Raw genomic sequence first — 15,818 nt, 5'->3', positions numbered from 1 at the left:
CATCCCAGGAGATCATCCATGAACTTGGCATGTGGTATCCCAGAGTGCTTGTACTGCAGCCTGATGCTTCATGAACCACTCGTCCTCTGATGGACCCCACAGCCGGGAAAGCCCCAAGGAGGCTGTGACGTCCTCCCTGCAGCCTCTGATCTGTCCGCCAATCCTCACAGCCCACACCCTCAGGGAACCTCAGATGCCAGTCAGCCCTGTCCTCTCCGCCCTGCACTGGCTGTGCCTCAGAAGCCACAACGCTCCTCTCTCCCCTCCGCCTTCCTCACGGTCCTCCACGCGGACTGAGCTGCAGGACGTGACAGGCGCCCGCACCCGGGCGGTCCTGTTCGGCGTGAGGAGGCGGTGGGCGCCCGGGGGACAGGAACTCACCTCAGCGAAGCTCCTCAGCGCGGGCGCCGCCAACGGACTGTGTGTGTGGAGCCCGGGGGCAGCGGCGGGAGAAGCGGCCGCCGCGGGAATGGCGGTGCCTGTCCGGGCCATGGAGCGGGTCACCCGGGTGGGGACCCCGAGCTTCACACCCGCGCGTGTGCTGTGTGCACCCCGACTCTCGCGCCTTCTCTGTGGGGGCATCTCCACCGGGACCCAGCGAGCTGGAACCTCCAAACAGGGTGCTGACAGCGTTTGGGTAGAGCCAAAATGCCCGCAGAGAGGGTGCCGGAAGTCCCGCCCCTTCGACTTAAGCTTCACTGGAAACACCTTTTCTGACTCTTCATTGGCTAAGATGTTGGTATTCCACGCAGGGTGTTCTGGGTAATGTAGTCATTGAGTCCAAGAAAGGGATCAGGGTTTTTTCCTCCCACATCACTCCTGTAGAAAACACGGAGATCATCACTGCAGGGGTATGAAATGTCACGTCCTTAAGAGAGACACATCTTAAAAATTTCTAAAGAAAGTTGTCATCTTTTCCTGGTGAAGGGACTTGAGTCCATGTTGATGAACAGAGATTGTCATATGGCCTGTGGTATCCGAGAGTACTTGTACCATAGTCCAGCTGGATGCAGGCCAACCCCAGTCCTCTTAGGGTCTCCGCAGCCAGAAAAACCCGGATTGAGGCTGTGATGGCCAATGTCCTAGGTCAGTGGTCAGCCAACTGCGGCTCCCGAGCCACATGCAGCTCTTTGGCCCCTTGAGTTTTTAGCAAAGGCCAGCTTAGGAGTACCCTAATTAAGTTAATAACAATGTACCTACCTATATAGTTTAGGTTTAAAAAATTTGGCTCTCAAAAGAAATTTTAATCATACTGTTGATATTTGGCTCTGTTGACTAAGGAGTTTGCTGACCACTGACCTAGGTGGTCGGGGTTCAATTACCTGTCTGGTGTTTGCCCATTTCCAGCTTGATCCCCAGTTAGGGGGCTGCAGGAGGCAGGGGATGAATGATTCTCTCTCATCATCCATGTTACTCTGTCTCTCCCTCTCCCTTTTCCTTTCTTTCTCTGAAATCAATTTTATAAAAACCATATTTAAAAGCACACACACTTTATCTGTGATAAAATATAGCAGTTTAATTAAAGAGACATGCCTGCATTAAAGTCTAAAAAATTTTATTACATAGGTAACCTACTTATACCATCGTATATGTATTTGACAAATATAACACAAGAATGGAGGCCCAGCCGAAACCGGTTTGGCTCAGTGGATAGAGCATCGGCCTGCGGACTGAAGGGTCCCAGGTTCGATTCTGGTCAAGGGCATGTACCTTGGTTGCGGGCACATCCCCGGTAGGGGGTGTGCAAGAGGCAGCTGATCAATGTTTCTCTCTCATTGATGTTTCTAACTCTCTATTCCTCTCTCTTCCTCTCTGTAAAAATCAATAAAATATATTTTTTAAAAAATGGAGGCCCAGCCTTTGAAATAGAAAAGATGAAGGAACTCTTTTGTTTCATTATAATTTTAACGTCAATGAAAATAAATTTTGGGAAAAGTGGGAGAGTTTGTGAACAAAAAAGGGCTCCATGGAGACCTGAGTGGCAGCCTTACCAACTCAGAGACCTAGGGTAACCACATAGGATAGTCTGAAATTAAAATTTTTCTAACTAAAAGCAATTCATAGTGATAGTCACATCCTTGAGTAGTATTTTTCCCTAACAAATGTCAATCTTCACCTTAACTAAGCCTATCTCTAACCTATTTACATCTTGGATAACACACCTGATAACAAGCTTTTGGAATAACAAATAATTTTCTCTTCTCTCCTCCCCCCCCCCCTTCAAACCACAAACACTGCAAGTTTCCCCCTCCTCGTTACTGTTATCATGTTAATTGCTGACTGTTAGCTATCCTATACCTCCTAGGGGCAAAAATATAATATTGGGGACTAGCTATGGTTATAGGAAATATGAATCATCCCATGTTAACTGTGATTGCCTCTTTCTGGTTACAGGAAGGACTTTCTAACCTGCTAGGAGTTTTATACCCCCTGGAACTGGGGGTCCATCTTGGACCAGGGAGTGAACCTTAGAAAGTGGTCCATTCTCACTGAAGACCTGCCTATTATCATGGAAAGACTAACGATCTTGTTGCCCAAACAATGGGGTCCCACCAGAGCCCCCATTTCCTCCTTCACCTTGCTTATAATCTCTATTTCCTTATATAATCTTTTCTTAAAAAAAAAAAATTTTTTTTATTGATTTCAGAAAGGAAGGAATTGATTTTAGAGGGAAAGAGAGACAAAAACATCAAGGATGATAAGAGAATCATCGATTGCTACCCCCTGCACACCCCACACTGGAGACCCAGTGATTCCCTCACAGTTGCCCTGCCAGGGAATTGAATCCTGAGCCACGCCTGACAGGCATCCTTATGTGATCTTTGTCCTACCCCACATAAGCAGCTGGCGTATGTGGGAGGCGGAGCAGATTTTTATGGATGACCTGCTGCCCTCCCGTATTGCCGGCAGTATTGGAATAAATGTTCATCTATGATTCAACCCAGTCTCTGCTTAATCGGCTCAAGTAGTGACAGGCTGAGGAGATCCATTGGTTGTGCAGTTGCATACCCACCCATGGAAAAGAAGCATGTGTCTATCACTTTAATTTTTGTCCAATCCTAGAGGTCACTCGTCCCTCTTCTTTCTCCTGCCGCCCTAATGTATCACCCATGTATTTCACATAACCCCGTTATGCCTCCTCTTTTGCTTGTAATGTGTAAAATAAGTGCAAAATTGCCATTTTTCCAGAGCATTGTACCATACCATTAGGAGTTTTGTTTCTGGCAACTGTCATCAGTTGGATCAAATAATTTCAAAAACAATTCTTACATGTTTGGAAGTTTGGTATATCAACAAATTGAATTCTGATAAAGTGATTGGTGTTTTTGTTTTATGTGAAAATGCTATTATAATTAGGATACTGACAGAATTTCTCCATTACAGACATATTTAAGATGAAAGGTTAGATGACATTTTAGACATTCACAATGTGATGACATGTTGATAGAGTAAATAAAGTACATATTCATAATGAAAGTTGCCCTGTGTATAGCTCAGCAACTTGTTAAAATCAAATATATATTATAAATAACAAGTAATTATGTGTATACATATGTGCAATAAATATAGAAATTCAAGAATAATTCTGTAAGAAGCTTGTTCTATTTAAAATATCAGCCAGAGCAGAAACCGGTTTGGCTCAGTGGATAGAGCGTTGGCCTGAGGACTGAAGGGTCCCAGGTTCGAATCCGGTCAAGGGCATGTATCTTGGTCGCGGGCACATCCCCAGTGGGGGGGTGTGCAGGAGGCAGCTGATCGATGTTTCTCATCGATGTTTCTAGCTCTCTATCCCTCTCCCTTCCTCTCTGTAAATAATGAATAAAATATATTAAAAAATAAAATATGAGAGAGAGAAAAAAAATTTTTTTAGAGCAAATATCACAGTGAAGTATGTGAGGGTCACCGAAGTAAAAACACATGAGAACAAAAGGGGTGAAGAATTATAAATTTATTAGGTCATCTGGATATCAGATGGGCTAAGCCCCCAAATGGCACCAGCCCCCAAAGACGGGTGTCAGAGGTTTTTAAAGGACTCTAGGCAGGCTTTCTCTGGGTAGAGAATTCTCTGTGCAGGTCTGGATTCTGGGAAACTCCTGAGGGAAGATGTGAGAAATGAGGCAATCCCCCAAATTCAGGGGTCCTGGTAGAACACAAAACATACTCGGGAGCCCGGCAGCAAGGCAAACATCTTTACTTCTACGTAGAAGGGTGCACACACCTGGTCTGGAAGCACAGGCACCGAGCAGATGGTCTGCTTGGCTTTATAATCCCTGATGCACGTGACCGGTCCCTCACTCTTTTTTTTTTTTTAAATATCATTTTATTGATTTCAGAAAAGGGAGAGGGAGAGAGAAACATCAATGATGAGAGAGAATCACTGATTGGCTGCCTTCTGGGGATTGAGCCCACAACTGAGGCATGTGACCCTGACCAGAATCGAATCCTGGACCCCCTCAGTCCACAGGCCCATGCTCTATCTACTGAGCCTAACCAGCTAGGGCTGTCCCTCACTCTTGATTGGAGCTCAGGCACACAGTCTTTCGTGATTGGCTAATTCAAGGGGAGGGGTTGACCTTTGCTGTTTCAAGATGGCAGCCCCCATGGAGCTACAAGTTATTCTGCCAACAGGGTGGCTGCTACATCAGGTGGGACAAAATGGTAGCTGACAAAAACTGTTCTTTGACAGACAAGATGACTTTTTTCTTCTCACAATTCCCCCCTTTTCTTCACTTAAACTCTTTTCTTGCCCTAGCTGGTTTGGCTCAGTGGATAGAGCGTTGGCCTGTGGACTGAAGGGTCCCAGTTTTGATTTTGGCCAAAGGCACATGCCTGAGCTGCGGGCTCCATCACCAGTGGGGGAGGTGCTAGAGGCAGCTGATGGATGTTTCTTTCTCATCGATGTTTCTAACTCTATCCTTCTCCCTTCCTCTCTGTAAAAAAATCAATAAAATATATATTTTTAAAAACTTACAAAAAAGAAATATATTTTTAAAAATTAAAATAAAAAAATAAATTCTTTTCTTCAAACTCGGCTACCGTTCATTGACTTTCATGCTCTGTAGTGTCCAGGAGGAGACTAATTTGCTGTTTGGTCAATGCGGTCCCAATCAACCTTTGGATAAGACCCCCCCATACATGGGATGATGTAACATCCCATCTCTGTAACTTCTAATCAAAGGGGTGAATGTGGACACCATTGCTCCCTTCCACTTTCAAGCCATTGCTCTAGTGAAGCAGAGAGAGGTCCAGTTCACTCATCAGCTAAAGCTGCCATCTTAGGGCCTCAGTGATGGTCTGTCTGCTGTGTTGTCGGGGATGAATGTGCAGCAATGGCCCCCAACATTACACATCTTCCTCCTTATTCTGCCAGAACCAGATCCAAGGCCAACCTGTTCTCCCAGTCATCCTGCTGGTGGCCTCTAGCTGTTCAGCTATCCCTTTAATTGGGTCTCGAGTGTAGTTAAGGAACCTTCGCTGGGTCTAGTAAATAGAATTAATCCACCACATTCTTGATCAGAGTGGGCCACCAACACAGGACAGATTCACACCCTGCGGCAATCTGATTTCTAGCCTTAACCCTTTGCACTCGCTTGCTTTTTTCTCAATCCCTTTATTCTACTCGGGATTTAATTTTTTAAATACCCCAGATTTTACAAAGCGTGGCAGTAGAATAAAAAACTGGAGTTTCTTTTCATACAAACTTATTTATTTGGATTTTTTAATATTTCAAATTATTGATACATTCAAAGAGTATAAAAAGAGCTGCTACCGATGCTAACCGTGTCAAGTCACACTCGACATCCGAGTGAAAAAGGTTAAACTCCTGGGCACTCCTCCTGGAACCCCAATGGGATCTGTGTGTATATGGGGATCAAAGAGGCCCCCTGGACTCTTTCTCCTCTTCCTAGTCTGTCTGTCCACTGAAAAAGGTTTAGGTATGCCAACATGAAAGGGATAGCCAATTGTATCAGAGTGCAAGTTCCACTCCATTTGCTGGGCAAGGCCACAAAGAAGGATCCCCTATGAGACCACCAGACATCAGCACGGGGTATTGACAGTGCAGCACGATGGGCTTCTGAGGATACTCAGGCATTTACGCATCCGGATACACTTCTCATAAACTCTGAGCACTCTTCCCCACTTTGAGAGGCAGGAGGTATAGTTTACGTTGGAAGACGGGCTGGATTGTTTGGGGGGGGGGAAGGGGGGTCTTAGCTCTTTACCTCTGTTGAATGGAAACAACAGGGCAAGAGACTTACAGGAAGCGTTTCCCCAGGCGGTTTCCTCCTGGTATGAGGCTAGGACATATTCCATCCCGTTACTGTCTGAGGTCCATCTTAATAGGAATGGGACCACTTGGGGCTCTGGCCTTCCTGCCTCAAAAGCATTAACAGTTGCTTTTGTTTAGGGTGCCTACAGAATATTTAATCCATTTCACCCAGGCATTTGTTCCCTTATATCCTACTTCGATTTGCATGGTGGTGGCAGTGGCCTAGGGAATCTTGTCCTGTGACATCTACACAAGGACCTAGATTATGATGGAATTTAAACCAAAGTTAAATGAAACATCCTCTCTAATAAAACAGTAATACGCAAATTAACCATCATGCCGCTACACAAGCCACGCCCACCAGCAAATCAGAGCGAGTATGCAAATTAACCCCAGCCAACATGGCTACCAGAAGGGAGGCTTGGGTTTCCCCAGCAACAGAAGAAGCCAAGCTTTCCACACAGTTTGGCGGGCCCAGGCCTTCACTCAAGGATACAAAGTTTCAATTATAGAAGCTACATCAATCCCAAGAGAAATGGCGGCAGCCACGGTCCAAGCAGGAGGCTTGGCTCTGCTCCAGGCTACAAAGTTTCAATTGTAGAAGGTAAATAAATTCCAGATACCAGGGCCTCTGCTTGGGTCGCCAGGGGCGTGGCTGGCCTGCAAACCACCACAGGCCCCTCGCCCAGGCCGCTCCACGCCCCAAGGGAACCCCACCCTGATTCAGGACACCCTTCAGGGCAAACCAGCTGCCCCCCACCCGTGCACCAGGCCTCTATCCTATCTAATAAAAGAGTAATATGCAGATTGACCATCACTCCAACACACAATATGGATGCCCCCATGTGGTCAAAGATCCTGCCCCCATGTGGACACAAGATGGCCACCACAAGATGGCCAGCAGGGGAGGGCAGTTGGAAGGTACCAGGCCTGCAAGGGAGGGCAGTTGGAGGCAATCAAACCTGCAGGGAATGGCAGTTAGGGGTGACCAGGCCGGCAGAGGAGGGAAGTTGGGGGCAAACAGGCTGGCAAGGGAGCAGTTAGACATCAATCAGGCTGGCAGCGGAGTGGTTAGGGGGTGATCAGGCTGGCAGGCAGAAGAGATTTAGGGGCAATCAGGAAGGCAGGCAGGCGAGCAGTTGCGAGCTAGCAGTCCTGGATTGTGAGAGGGATGTCCCAGATTGGAGAGGGTGCAGGCTGGGCTGAGGGACACCACCCCCCACCCCTCCGTGCACGAATTTCGTGCACCGGGCCTCTAGTATCCATATAAAGACCTATACAAAAACTAGAGGTCCGGTGCATGAAATTTGTGCAAGGGGCTCCGCCCTCACAGCCCCTCACAGCCTGGGCTTTGTCCAGAAGTTCGTGCAGATGGTCATTCTGCTGTTCGGTCTAATTAGCATATTAGCTCTTTATTATATAGGATGTCTGTACCAGCTTGATTAGAAATAACGCAATATTCATAAAAATGGGTAAACTATTGGTGATATATTGAAAGGTAAGAATACTTATCAGAGAAAAAGATGGGTTACTAATATATCTTTACTAAAACGCCAAGTATTTATGAAATATAAATTAAAGCAGAAAAATACTTAGAAAACGCAGTCATCTGTTAAAATGGGATGTAAAGTAATGGATACTTGGAAAGCTGTGAAGAACAGGGATAGACTTAAAAACGTCTTGAAGCAGTTCACAGTGATAGACATGGTCAGTATTATGAGTATAATGATGGTTTCAGTTTCAAGCACACATCAAGATTTATGAAATACTATACTAAACACATGTATTTTACTCATTAAAGGTTTCAAAAATGGTTCCAGATTAAAAACTGTGTATGTTCCACTGTATTGGAAAAACAGGTTTGGCAAATCTATATTTAATCCACCTTGTTATACCCTCTGGGCAACTGTCTTCCCTCAGTGACAGGAAATGTAACAAACAATGAAGAACTTTCACCAAACCAACAAGAATGCTGGTTGAATCATAAAAGCCACATCCATGAACTACAGACACCCTTTGCCTCTGTCCTTGTTTTTTTGCCAGCGCACGCATGGCTCTGAGGTGAACATCTGAGAGGCTTCAGAAATCCACCAAATCTCTTGGTGATAATCAAAGAGAATGAGTGTGTCCACAGAAGATAAACATGCCTCAGATCCTCAGGTCTGTGTAAACAACGCTCCTGTACACTTTTGTTCAGAAACATTCCTGGATGCACGTTTAGATGAGGGACATGACATCTAATGGGCTAGTGTCCCCTCCAAAACACATAAGACCAGTGTTTATATAGTGAGAATGTTTCCTCTAACTGCGATGGTCCTCCAACCAGTGACCGTTGCCCATGGAATTGAAGGCATTAGGGCACATGGCCCTCTGCAAGACATGGAAAGAGATAGCCTTCAAATATATTGGCAACCCTTGAAAACGAAAAATATTCTCGCAGCTCGAAAATATACTTGATGTTGTCACAGCTAACCCCTCTTTGGAGTGATCTCTTTGCCTCAAAGCTTCCATCCTCACATGAGGACAAGAGAGTCCACAATCCACATTGTTTCTTAGGAAAATATGGCAGCCATGAAAATTAGGCAAAAACTGCTAAGTTACTTTCTACACCATACTGTTCCATCAACGGCAAAGAATGTTTGAGGCCCCATCAAAGTTTTTCACCTCATCATGTTTGGCTAGCTCAGATCTCCTTATAAGCTAACCCACACAGTAAATGGAACACCCAACATGAAAGAAGACTGAGGAAAAAGCCTTCATTATTTTACAAACCAAATAGACATAAGATTGGCAGTTCTTCCATTGATTAGTTTGGCACTCAATAAATTCATCACTGGCATCTAGGGAATGTGTGTCTCTAAAAATGGGCAGTTCCTCTACAATGTTATGTTTTGTGGGGATAACACTAATTAGTCCAACAAATTGGACAACAGAGTTAGCTTCCCTGGGCAAAAGAGGATGCTGATTGATACCGTCTATAGGACCATATAGGTGGTACAGATGAAATACCTTAAGTAACAAAATTATGCAGTGACATAGATCTGGAAACACATCTAAGTATTTCAGAAAGCGAAACATAACTACATATGGTTGCAACAAAAACAAATGCCCACAAAAACACTTAGGGGGAATTTACATAATGTAGGCATTAAAATGTATGAGATTCATTAGTGGTAAAAGATTTCCCACATTCACTGCACACATAAGGCCTTTATCCAGTGTGCAATCTCTGATGACCTTGAAGTGCAGTGCTAGTAGATAAAGATTTCCCACATTCACTGCATTTATAAGGGTTTGCTCAACTGTGAACTCGCTGATGACGGGAAAGGACAGTACTACTGATAAAAGATTTCCCACATTCACGGCACTCATAAAGCTTTTCTCCAGTGTGAATTCTCTGATGATGTTCATGAAGGTGAGATGTCCTGGTAAAATATTTCCCACATTCACTGCATTTATAAGGCTTCTCTCCAGTGTGTATTCTCTGATGACGACGAAGGTCACTGCTCCAGGTAAAAGATTTCCCACATTCACGGCACCCAAAAGGCCTTTCTCCAGTGTGCAATCTCTGATGACCTTGGAGGGAAACATTCCTGGCAAAATATTTCCCACATTCACTGCATTTATAAGGCTTTTCTCCAGTGTGAACAATCTGATGAAGACGAAGGTTAGTGCTCCTGGTAAAAGATTTCCCACATTCACAACACTCATAAGGCCTTTCTCCAGTGTGCAATCTCTGATGACCTTGAAGGTTAGTGCTGCTGGTAAAAGATTTTCCACATTCATTGCAATTATAAGGCATTTCTCCAGTGTGTACTCTCTGATGACGACGAAGGTCACTGCTCCAGGTAAAAGATTTCCCACATGCACTGCACTGATAAGGCCTTTCTCCAGTGTGAACTCTTTGATGATGACAAAGGTCAGTGATCCTGGTAAAAGATTTCCCACATTTACTGCATTTATAAGGTTTTTCTCCAGTGTGTACTCTCTGATGACGACGAAGGTCACTGCTCCAGGTAAAAGATTTCCCACATTCACGGCACCCAAAAGGCCTTTCTCCAGTGTGCAATCTCTGATGACCTTGGAGGGAAACATTCCTGGCAAAAGATTTCCCACATTCACTGCATTTATAAGGCTTTTCTCCCGTGTGAACGCTCTGATGAAGACGAAGGTTAGTGCTCTTGGTAAAAGATTTCCCACATTCACTGCATTCATAAGGCCTTTCTCCAGTGTGCAATCTCTGATGACCTTGAAGGGCAGTGATCCGGGTAAAAGATTTCCCACAATCACTGCATTTATAACGCTTTTCTTCCCTGTGAACTCTCTGATGAAGACGAAGGTTAGTGCTCCTGGGAAAAGATTTCCCACATGTACTGCACTCATAAGGCCTTTCTCCTGTGTGAACTCTTTGATGATGAAAAAGGTCAGTGCTCCTGGCAAAAGATTTCCCACATTTACTGCATTTATAAGGTTTTTCTCCAGTGTGGCTGAGTTGGTTGGGCATTATCCCATGTACTAAAAGGTTGCCTATTACGTTCTTGGTCAGGGCAAATGCTGAGTGTGCAGGTTCCATCCCTGGGAGGGGGCATACAGGACAGGCAGGAAATCAATGTTTTGCTCTCACTTCCATGTTTCTCACTATCCCTCTCCCTTTTTCTAAAAATTAAATTTCAAAATCTTAAAAACCAAAAAAGAGCATAGTTCAAATTAGCTAGAAGCGTTTATGAAAAAAGAAAAAGAAATAAAGATATTACACCTGACACTATGAGCCACAAGGCTTAAGAGATGTTGTCAGATGATGTGAGTCTACATAGAGAAAAATGTCAAGATCCCACTATGAGCTTCTAAAATTAATAAACAAATTTGAGCCCTGGCCAGGTGGCTCAATCAGTGAAAGTGTGGTCCCAAAACCCTGAGGTTGTGGGTTTGATCTCCCTTCAGGACACACAAAGAGGACAGCCAATGAATGCAGAGATCGGTGGAATAGCAGATCAATGTTTCCCTCTCTATTTCTGTCTAACTTCCTTTCCCTAAAATTAATAAATAAAAATATTAAAGAAAATAAAATTTGGAAAGGTTACAGGATGTAAAAGTCAACACATAAACATCAGTTTCATTTCTACACATTAACAATATATTCTTTGACAGAGAAATGAGAAAGTAGTTAAGTTTGCAACATAATCAACAATAAAATAATTAGGAATAACTTCCACCAAAATGGTGAAAGGTCTATACAGTGAATTCAAGACAGTGATGAAAAAATGGAAGAAAACACAAACAAATGGAAAAACATCTGTGCTTTAGGATTTGAAATTTAATACCCTTATAATGTCTATACTACCCAAAGCAATCTACAGATTAAAAGCAATCCCAATGATAATCCCAATGGTATTTAACAAATAAATAAAAACAGAATCTTGAAATGTATGGAACCAAAAGACCTGGAATAGCAAAAGCAAACTTGAGCAAGAACTAACCTGGTGGCATCAAACTTCCTGACTTCAATCTATTACAAAGCCAAAGCAACCAAACAGTGTGTTACTGGAATAAACAGAAACACAGACCAATAGAACAGAACAGACAAGACAGAAATAAACTCAGGCACATACATTCAAGTATGCTTTGACAAAAACCACAAGACACAGAAGAAAGAAAAGATGGTTTTTTTCACTGAATGGTGCTGGTAAAAGTGCATATTCACAGGTAAAACAACAAAACTGGACACCACTGGTAAAAATTATCTCAAACTGCCCTAGCTGGTTTGGCTCAATGGAGAGTGTCGGCCTGCGGACTGAAGGGTATCAGGTTCTATTCTGGCCAAGGGCACATGCCTGGGTTGCGCGCTCGATCCCCAGTGGGGGGCGTGCAGGTGGCAGCCGATCAGTGATTCTCTCTCATCATTGATGTTTCTATCTTTCTCTCCCTCTCCCTTCCTCTCTAAAATCAATAAATTATATTTTTAAAAATTTTTTAAATGATCTCAAACTGCATAAAATGATTAAATGACAATCCTAAAACTTAAAACTACCCCAAGACAACCCAGAGAAAAAGCTTTGGACATTAGCTTTGGATATGATTTTCTGGATGTGTCACCAACTACCAGACAAAGAGGCAAAACTAAACAGTCTGAACTACAACAAATGAAAAGGCGTCTTCACATCACAACAGCAATTAACAAAATGAAATTAAAAGGCAATCTACAGGATGGGACAAAATACTTGCAAGTCTTATATGAACATACTGCTTGGAGATATTATGGATTCAGTTCAGATCTCCTCAATAAAGCAAATATCAAGATACAGAAAGAATTCACCCAAGTATTTGGAGTTCCAATTAAATAATAAAGATATCAGCGAAACTGGTTTGGCTCAGTGGATAGAGCGTAGGCCTGCGGACTGAAGGGTCCCAGGTTCCATTCCGGTCAAGGGCATGTACCTTGGTTGTGGGCACAGCCCCAGTGGGGGGGACGGGTGCAGAAGGCAGCTGATCGATGTTTCTCTCTCACTGATGTTTCTAACTATCAATCCCTCTCCCCTTTTCTCTGTAAAAAAATCAATAAAAATATATATTTTTTTTAAATAAATAAATAATAAAGACATGGTAACACTATATTGGAGGCTGATAAAAACACAACTACTCTGTGTGAAAAATATTTTATCAGTAAAGAGTGACAAGCTCAGGGAAATTCAGAGACCTAAAATAACCATAAAGGATGGTCTGAAATTAAAACTTTCTAACTAAAAGCAGCTAATGACAGGTAGACATGTCCTCAGCTAAAATATTCACCGACAAAAGTCAATCTTGACCTTAACTGAGCCTGACTATCATTTTCTGCATCTATGATAACATCCCTTTGGAATGTCAGAGTAACTTCCCTTTTTCGGGATTCCTCAGGGCACAACAAATGCACCACAGCAGAGAGTACAAATACTCCCATTGCTATTTTCATCATATTAATATTATTAGTTATCCTGTACCCAACTATGTAAAAGATTTATCATTTTACTTATTATCTGATTCCAGAAGTAACCCCGCTTTGCTCTTATCTGCCTCATTAACCTATCACCAGTGAATTTCATATAACCCACCTATGTCTGCTCTCTTGATTGTAATGTATCAAGTAAGGTGCAAAACTGCGATTCTCAGGAGCATTATATCAATGCCTTGAGATCTTGCTTCCTAGCAACGGTTGAAAGTTTGGACCAAATAAACTCACAAAAATTATTTCCAGGTTTGAGTATTTCTTACATTCACAAAGATAAACACCATCTGATACTGCTGGAGAGATGGCCACACTAAACTTCCTGAAGGCAGGATTGCTAAAACTATTCAATTTGTAAAAAAAAAACAAACACAAAATACAGCCCAGCTGTGGTGGCTCAGTGAACTGAGTTTTGTTCCATGGACTAAGAGGACCCAGGTTCATGGACCATGATTTCCCAGGTTCGATTCCCAGTTAGGGCACATGCCTGGGTATCTGGCTCCAACCCTAGTAGGGGTCATGCAAGAGACAGCCAATCAATGATTTTCTCTCATTATTGATGTTTCTATCTGTCTTTCTCTCTCCCTTCTTCTCTGAAGTCAATAAAAATATATTAAAACCAAACTAAAAAAAACCCTCAAAATATCCGCAAAGCAAAATTAAGCACATGCATAAACACAAGTGAGTACCTGTATGTAATAAAAAATTAATATATAAAATATAGAAGGTATTCAAGAGACACATTAGCCAAAAAATATGGTTAAAAAATAGCCTAGAAAAATTAAAGACCAAGAGAGAATCTTAAAGGAAGCAAGAGAAAACTGTTACCGACGAATGAGTTCACATAAGGCTGACACCTGACTTCCCATCAGAAGGGAATGGCATGAAGTACTCAAACTAATGGAAAGCAAGGATCTGAGACCAAGATTACTATATCCAGCAAGGGTATCATTCAAAGTAGACAGTCAAATAAAGAGCTTCCCAGAACAAAAAAGGCTCAAGGAGTTCATCTCCACCAAGCCAGCATTACAAGAAATGCTAAAGGGATTGCTGAGAAGAAGAGAGAAAGAAACCTAGCCATACAGAATTAAAACGGCTATAAATAAGTATCTCTCAATAAAGACTCTAAATGTAATGGTTTAATGCTCCAATAAAAGGTGTAGGGTAGCTGAACGGATACAAAAAGATGATACAGCTATATGCTATCTACAAGAAACCCACCTCAAAACAAAAGACACACACAGGATGAAAGTGAAGGGATGGAAAAATATTTTCCATGTAAATGGAAAACCAAAAAAGCTGGAGTAGCAATACTCATATCCGACAAAATAGATTTTAAAAGCATCATGCTGCCCTAACCGGTATGACTCAGTGGATAGAGAGTCAGCCTACGGAGTGAAAGGTCCCAGGTTCGATTCCGGTCAAGGGCATGTACCTTGATTGCGGGCACATCCCCAGTAGGGGGTATGCAGGAGGCAGCTGAATCGATGTTTCTCTCTCATCGATGTTTCTAACTCTCTATTCTCTCCCTTCCGCTCAGTAAAAAAAATCAATAAAATATATTTTAAAAAATAAATAAAATAAAAGCATCATGCTAAGCGAAATAAGCTAGTTGGAGAAAGAAATATCATATGATCTCACTCATTTTTGGAATATAATGAACAACATAAATTTATGAACAAAAATAGAGCCAGAGGGGGGAAAAATACCATAGAATATAATAGAAATAATCCTGTTCTTTGAAGATTTTTAGTATTTCGTATACCTTTGTGATACAGTTTTGGTAATATACTTTAAATCCCTTTGTTCTTGAAATATTAATAATATTATATATAAGTTCATTTTTCTTGGATAATTGATGTTTATTGCATATAAATGTATATTTAAAATAGTTTTCTTGAAATAAAATTAAAAAACTGAAAGAAGAAAAAAATAGGCTAGTGCAGCCAGGGTTGCTCAGTGGTTGAGCATCAACCTATGAATCTGGAGGTCAGAATTCGATTCCCGGTTAGGGTACATGCCCAAGTTTCAGGCTCCATCCCCACAAGGGGTGAGCAGGAAGCAGCCGATCAATGATTCTCTCATCATTGCAGTTTCTCTCTCCCATTCTCCCTTCCTCTCTGATATCAATAAAAATATATTTCAAGCCAAAACCGGTTGGGCTCAGTGGATAGAGCGTCGGCCTGCGGACTGAAAGATCCCAGGTTCGATTCTGGTCAAGGGCATGTACCTTGGTTGCGGGCACATCCCCAGTGGGGGGTGTGCAGGAGGCAATTGTTTGATGTTTCTAACTCTCTATCCCTCTCCCTTCCTCTCTGTAAAAAATCAATGAAATATATTTATACTTCATTGATTTTTTACAGAGAGGAAGGGAGAGGGATACAGAGTTAGAAACATCGAACAATTTTCAAAAAAATAGGCTAAAGATGTAAAGAAAATTTCCCCAGAAATATGTACAAATGAACAACAGGATTATAAAGAATGCTTTTCCTCACTAATCAAGGAGGAATCCATTAGGTTCCCTGCCACACTATCAATCACAAATCTCTCCCTAGGAGTTCAGTA

The 15,818-nt window shown here is 42.5% G+C and overlaps 1 protein-coding gene across 2 annotated transcripts in view; it reads right to left on the bottom strand.

Moving 5' to 3' along the window:
- Positions 1-15,818, bottom strand: part of LOC307116662 (uncharacterized protein) — a 34,633-nt gene that overhangs the window by 16,501 nt on the left and 2,314 nt on the right. For both annotated transcript variants that reach the window (XM_079800808.1, XM_079800809.1), the window contains one exon: positions 382-819. In XM_079800808.1, the coding sequence (XP_079656934.1) occupies positions 382-582 (201 nt within the window). In that variant the 5' untranslated portion in view covers positions 583-819. The remainder of the gene's footprint in view (positions 1-381; positions 820-15,818) is intronic.

Source organism: Cnephaeus nilssonii (assembly GCF_951640355.1).
Source record: "Cnephaeus nilssonii genome assembly, chromosome: 20".
NCBI lineage: Eukaryota > Metazoa > Chordata > Mammalia > Chiroptera > Vespertilionidae > Cnephaeus > Cnephaeus nilssonii.
Note: the sequence above shows the minus strand (reverse complement) of the source record. Positions and strands in the feature narration are given on the sequence as shown.